This window comes from Empidonax traillii, unplaced genomic scaffold, assembly GCF_003031625.1.
Source record: "Empidonax traillii isolate 1590-97213 ecotype Southwest subspecies unplaced genomic scaffold, ASM303162v1 scaffold237:size1322474, whole genome shotgun sequence".
In the NCBI taxonomy this organism is placed as follows: domain Eukaryota; kingdom Metazoa; phylum Chordata; class Aves; order Passeriformes; family Tyrannidae; genus Empidonax; species Empidonax traillii.
The window spans coordinates 381640-387923 of NW_020955430.1; the positions used below are offsets into that span (position 1 = coordinate 381640).

The 6284-nt window shown below is 51.7% G+C and overlaps 1 protein-coding gene across 2 annotated transcripts; it reads left to right on the top strand.

Annotated features, from left to right (window-relative positions):
• The first annotated feature begins 1329 nt into the window (after positions 1-1329).
• On the top strand, positions 1330-6066 carry HMGB3 (high mobility group box 3). 2 transcript variants are annotated; one of them, XM_027888387.1, is made up of 5 exons: positions 1330-1446; positions 2542-2698; positions 3223-3362; positions 3868-4042; positions 4568-6066. In XM_027888387.1, the coding sequence occupies exons 1-5, from the start codon at positions 1379-1381 to the stop codon at positions 4709-4711; spliced, it is 684 nt and encodes a 227-aa protein (XP_027744188.1). In that variant the 5' UTR covers positions 1330-1378; the 3' UTR covers positions 4712-6066. The 2 variants fall into 2 exon arrangements, with proteins under 2 accessions (XP_027744188.1, XP_027744189.1); XM_027888388.1 differs by lacking the exon at positions 1330-1446 and adding an exon at positions 1492-1503.
• The last annotated feature ends 218 nt before the right edge of the window (positions 6067-6284 follow it).

Genomic DNA, 6284 nt, shown 5'->3' on the forward strand with positions numbered 1-6284 from the left:
AGGGGGAAAATCACCCAAAACTTTGTTTCCTCCCCTCCCCGCCGCCCCTCTTCGCGCGGGGATCGGCGGTGTCGGGGCAGATGCTGAGCGCAGCTGGCGGGGTGGTGGGCAACGGGCGAGGCGCAGCCTTTGCCCCCTGTCCTCCTCCACTGCCCCGCCGGGAGCTCCCCCCGCCGCGGAGGGGCCACCTGCCCCCCGGTGCAGCCCTGTAGCTCCGCGCCGGGCTCCCGTGCCGCCGAGAGTAATATGGCTGGTGCAGCAACTACACCGGGACTAACTCCTCTTCTCCCCCGCATGGGCAGGGATTTTTCTCTGCCGCCTCCTAATGTCACACGGCAAAACGCGCGGCGCCCTCGGCTTTTATGTGCCCCTTTCCCCGGGTGGGCTCGGTGGGGCTGGCGGCGGTGGGAAAGTTGTCGGCCGTGCGCAGTGCCGTGCCCGCTGTTTATTCTGCATTAATATGGCTGTCGCTTTAGCATCTGACAGGGATAAACCCTGCGCGCTGCGCCCGGCGGTCCCGGCCAGGCAGTTTTTTTCTCGCCGCCGACGCCTCCAAACTCCCCCGATCCTTTCGCTTCTGCCTCCGCTGCTCTTCCCCCACCCGAGAAGGTGTCTTTGGTGGGGCTGCGCCCGCGGCGGGGCCCCGCATCGCCTTCTCCTCGCGCCGCGCCGCCCGTGCTGTGGGCATTAATATGGCTGGCGCTGGAGAGCCCCGGCGAAGGGAAGAAAGACGTGTGAGCGGCTCGGCGATAGGGAGGGGGGTCGCGGCGGGGAAAATCTCGTTCCCGGCGCCCCGCCGGGGGCTCAAACCTTTCGCTTTCGCCCCGGCTCCTCTCCCCCCACCTCCTCGTGCCCTCGGACGGGCTCCCGGGGGCCGCCCCGGGGCTCCCCGCACTCTTTTTCTGGCGGCGCGGAGGAGCGTAGCGGCGGCGGTAATGGCTGCACGGGAGCCTTTGTTAGAGAGCGCTGCGCTAGGCAGGGGCCGGGGGGGGGGGGGCTCCCGCCCGCGCCCCGGCCCCGCCGCCCCCGCCGCCCGCCGGGGGGCCAGCGGGGAGCCCCTTCGCGGCGGGGGCGGCGTTTTGGCGGGGCCGGCGGCCGGGGGCGGCGGGCGCGGGGGGCCGAGCGCGGCGGAGGGGGAGCGCGGCTTTGTTCGGCGGCGCGGCGGCGGCGGCGCCGGGAGAAGCCATCTTAGCGAGCGGGGCCGGCCCTGGGCGCGGAGCGCGGCCGCCGCCGCCGCTCCCGCTGCCGCTCACCCCGGCCGCCCGGGGCCGGCCCGGCGCCCCGCGCCCCCGGCCGCCGCCCGGCCCCCCGGCGCCCCCCGCCCGCCGCCCCGCCGCATTTCAGGGGCACTTTCTTTCATCAGGAGGCGTTTCACAAAATGGAAGATGAATTATTGGCGTCTGGCGGAGCCGCCGCTTGCCCCCGCCGGCCCCGGCCCCGCCGCAGGTGCCCGCGCCTCGCGCCGTGGAGCGCGGCCGCCGCCGTGACCTTGGGGGGGCGCGGGTGCGGGAAGGGGCGCGGAGCGGGGCTATGCCGGGCCGGCGGGCCGCTCGCCCCCAACTCCGCTCCACTGCCCCGCTTGGCGTCCCGGCCCCCGGTACCGCGGGTTTTCCGCCCCCCGCGGGGGCAGCGGGGCATCCCGGCAGCGGCCGGGACGGGCAGGGCGCCTCGCAGCCACTTGTGCTGCACCTGGGGGAGGTTAATGGGCTCAATTAAATATTAACGCTGTGCTAATAAAAATTAAATTTTCAAGCGCCTGGGAAGCTGTAAGTAGGAAATATTGTTGCGGGATTTTTTTTTTTTTTTTAATAAAAGGGGAAAAAATTAATGCGGAAGTAGGGAAAGAAATAGAGCCCAAAAGTTAGCATCATCCTCTCGGTGACTTGCTGATCGCATCTTTGCACTGACCACTATGCCTGGAGCGTGTGTCACTTGGTGGAGCAAGAGCAAGCACTGCTCACCTCGCAGGGCTCCATGGGTCCCATTGTGGTTAAAGTCAGCTTTTATTTGTGCCCTTTTTTATATATAAAAGGTTATTGCACTTTTACGGGGCGAGTAATCTGTTCTGCCTTCCTACCTGAGCAGCAGCTGCTAACATGTGAACTCCAGCTCCTGAAGGGATAAGTCACAGCCTGGCACTGTGCATGCCACTCCAGCCCCAGTGTGGTAGCCAACTAAAACAAATGTTTTATATTAGTTCATATATAATGCTTAATAGGCAGAAGTATGTATATTTAATAGGCTGTCTCCAGACTTAGGACATGATGTAAATATATATTAATGTAAAATTTAAATCCAGTGACTGGTTTCTCTTGGCTTGTCTGAAACCCTAGTGTCAAGGAAGAATAATTTAAGCGTCTGTATGGGGAATGGTAAGAGGTGTTGAGGGGGAAGAAAGGACTGTGTTACTGATGGGATATAACATCAGGAGAAGGTGGTGTGTATATATAAATATATGCACACCATATATGTATGTATACGTACGTGTATGCATTCATCTATATGTCATTCACTTGTTATTTTTCCCCCTCTTCCCTGCAGAGTCAAGATGGCTAAAGGTGATCCGAAGAAACCCAAGGGCAAGATGTCTGCCTATGCCTTCTTTGTGCAGACGTGCCGTGAGGAACATAAGAAAAAGAACCCAGAGGTTCCAGTCAACTTTGCAGAGTTTTCCAAGAAGTGCTCAGAGAGGTGGAAGGTACCTTAATTTGTGGCTTCCTGAAGGCAAAACTTCTTACAGTATCTGCTAGGATGGCATTTCTTTGTCTGAACACGAAGGGAACTGGTGCTGTTTTGGTCTTTGAGCTGTTCTTGGCAAGCTGTCCAGGCCATTGATTGCATGTGGCCGACGCCTGTAGCACTTCTGAAGGTTTCAGCCTGGTACATCTTCTCACTTAGGTGCTTCAACTAGAGTCTGTCCATCTTTCTTCTTCCCAAGCAATGCCCTTCAGCAGTCACCACCTCCTAGGCGTGTGTCCCAGAGATGACTCTGGCTGTGCTTGTCCCATTCCCTTTGCTTCCCTCTTACTGTGAGTGTGCCAGGGGTGCCTGTGATTCCCGGTACAGGACCTTCGTCCCCAAGGTGGTCCAGTTAGAAAACAAACAAATTCTGAAAGTCCGGTATTGAGTTGGTATGTGTTGGCTTGTTTACATAAAATTTGCCAGCTATTGAACAGTTAGGTAATCACAGTTTTTTTGGCTTGTTTTTGGGGTTTTTTTTAGACCATGTCAAGCAAGGAAAAGGCTAAATTTGATGAAATGGCAAAGGCTGATAAGGTACGATATGATAGAGAAATGAAGGACTATGGACCAGCTAAGGGTGGCAAGAAGAAGAAGGACCCCAATGCCCCAAAACGACCACCGTAAGTAACTTTGAGGCTCTAAATGCACAAGTATTTTGGTTCATTTTCACAGTCTGTATGTAACATAGGTTTTCACAAAGGAAGGAAGTAGATGGGGGGCCATAGCAGGATTGGTAGTGATACTGTCTTGTAAACCGTTTAGGCAGCCTGTAATCTTGAGCATGTGTAGTACTAAGAGTAGTTGTCAATACTTGCTACCCCCTTACTCATAGTTATGGAAGACATGGAAGTGACTGGATCACAATGAGCTTTGTGTATCGAAGATGAAATTAGGTGGGGGGATACACAGCACTTAATTAAAAAGAACACTGAGTGAAGGCTGCAGCTCTGGGCCTTGGTAAAATTGAAACACGTTTGGGTTTGTGTTTCATTTTATAAGTGAAAATAAAGTTTCTACTCAGTGTGTGAGTGCATGTTTGAATGCTGTGGGCGAGGGATGGAGGAAGGGGGTGCTCCTTGGGCATGGTGCTGCAGTGCTGACTGTCCTCTGGTGTTTTTCCCCAAGGTCTGGCTTCTTCCTCTTCTGTTCAGAGTTCCGCCCCAAGATCAAGTCCACAAACCCTGGCATATCCATTGGGGATGTAGCGAAGAAACTGGGTGAAATGTGGAACAACCTCAGTGATGGTGAAAAGCAGCCTTATAACAATAAGGCAGCTAAACTGAAGGAGAAGTACGAGAAGGTAAGTGTGGCTGTCACTTGTGCCGCCTCTGTACCGGCTCTTGCACTGGTGTGTTTCTGTAAGGTAGACCCAGCACAGGGATCACCTCCTGCTTACAGCCCTGTTCTCATCGTGCTGTGCAGCTGAGCTTCGTGTAGGTTGGGGCAGAGCAGGATAGAGAGCCACAGGTGGATTCCAGTGAGGATGTAGAGCTTTCCCCAGCGATGCCCGGTGTTGCTCCAGCAAAGGCTTCGCTGTGTTGTTACAGGAACTTTGTCCCATTATCAGGAAAGTTTTAAGAGAGGCTGGGTTCTCATCTCCTCTTCAAAGAAATAACCATAAAAACGCAGGGTTCACGGCCTCTGTCATCCGTGGGCAGTTGAGCACCCTGAAGTGTCAGCACAGTGTGTACTCCAGTGCTGGCTGTCTCCCCTCTGGGGGTGCAGCTCTGGAAGGCCAGTCCCTTTATGTAAACTCCTGCTGCTGTACAAATGCTCTGTGTGTTTGCTGCTTAGAGCAAATTAAGACATCCCCTTGACTTTGCAGGATGTTGCAGACTACAAGTCTAAAGGAAAGTTTGATGGCGCAAAGGGAGCAGCAACCAAAGCTGCTCGGAAAAAGGTAGAGGAAGAAGATGAAGAGGAGGAGGAGGATGAAGAAGAGGAGGATGAAGATGATGATGATGAATAAAACTGTACAATACTTGTCTCCATGTGAATACCATAGAGTAGGGGAAACACCATAAATGAAGCACCTCTTATTTGAGATGGTGTCTCTTGCCCGTATTAGGCTTAATTAAAAAAAAATTTGGATTCCGATCGCGTTGTAGTTTCTAAAAGTGCTCTAGAAATTGTAACTGGTTTACATGAAGTGGCCATGGGTGTAGTGAGCACCCTGAAACTGTATCAAAGTTGTACATATTTCCAAACATTTTTAAAATGAAAAGGCGCTCTAGTGTTCTCCTAACTCTGTGCACTTTGCTGTTGGTGTAACAAAGCATTTAAAAATGTTTCAAGCATTTTTTTAATTTGTAAGGTGGTGTTACTATATGGTTATTGGCTAGAAAATCCTGGGTTATAAACTGTACATATCTATAGTTTGTAAAAACTAGACAGATTCTTGTGGTACATGCTTAGAGTTATGATGCCTTAGAGGAGCAGTGATTACTTGGAAAGGCTGTACGTTCCCCGGGGTGCCATGGCCCAAAGCATGCACTGTGAGGGTAGATCTATTTACACTACAGTGGGCGTCCATTTAGCTTAAAGTTGTCTTTCTGTATATAGTGAAATAGCATTCTGCTGCCATTCTTAGTTGTGGAAGGGGGTTCAGCTGGCATGAGAAGTGTATGGATTTTTTTAGTTAAGTGCGGTAGTTTTTAAACTGAAACTGTAGACATCTCTTCATCGTCAACTAAGTGAAGAGCCAGTGCAGCAACTGAAGTTCAAAAACACTCTGTACTTAAACGAATTTGCAACGTTCTGTTTTTTTTGTATGTTTAGAATGCTGAAATGTTTTTGAAGCAAAATAAACAGTATTACATTTTTAAAACTGTTCTTGACAACATTCTAAATTTCTGGTTTAAAAAGGATCTTAACAACAGCAAGAGGTTCATTTTGAGGTCTGTGGCATCCCTCAGGGCTGGTGACTTAGGAAACATTCTGACTCAAGGATTAAAAAAAAAAAAAAAATTTAATAAAAAAATGGTGGCCAGCCAAAACTGGCTGAATTGAAAGAGATGGCTGCTCCAGCTAATATGCAATCGTAACTGTTTATGGCTGAGTGGCATAAGATGCTATGCAAGTTTGAACTTTATTACTTGAACTTGGGAGCCTAAATGAACATTCATGACGTAATTGTTTGTTTGTGTGTGTATATAGCAGCATTCAGAGATGCAGAGAAAGGTAGGTGGCTAGGAATGAGGCTGACACCATGGAATAAGTATAAAAGCATAGTTTGGATTTTTTTTTTCAGTTGTGTTGGGTAAATTTATAGCCCAAATGCATTGCTGTACATATTAAAATGTGCCTTTTTTGTCCTGTGTTAAACTGTTTCAGACTTGTGGTTTTTTCTAGCCTCTTGATTCGTGGCAGGAGCCAGGCGCCTACCCTAACTCCCTGCTGAAGTAGGAGCGTGGCGCAGGTACTTAGTGTGTGTCCCTTCTCTAACAACGCAAGTTTTAGCAGGAGTTGGGTGCTGTGGGGTGGGTTGGGGCAGCTCGGCGTGTCTTTCCCCTTTGGTGACCAGCTGGCTGCGTTGAAGTCTT

Excerpts from the sequence above, each read along its gene's own strand:
- HMGB3 (XM_027888387.1), top strand. The coding sequence starts at position 1,379 with ATGGAAGATGAATTATTGGCGTCTGGCGGAGCCGCCGCTTGCCCCCGC. Across the intron at positions 1,447-2,541 it reads CGGCCCCGGCCCCGCCGCAG|AGTCAAGATGGCTAAAGGTG; the intron begins GTGCCCGCGCCT and ends TCTTCCCTGCAG. Across the intron at positions 3,363-3,867 it reads AATGCCCCAAAACGACCACC|GTCTGGCTTCTTCCTCTTCT; the intron begins GTAAGTAACTTT and ends TTTTTCCCCAAG.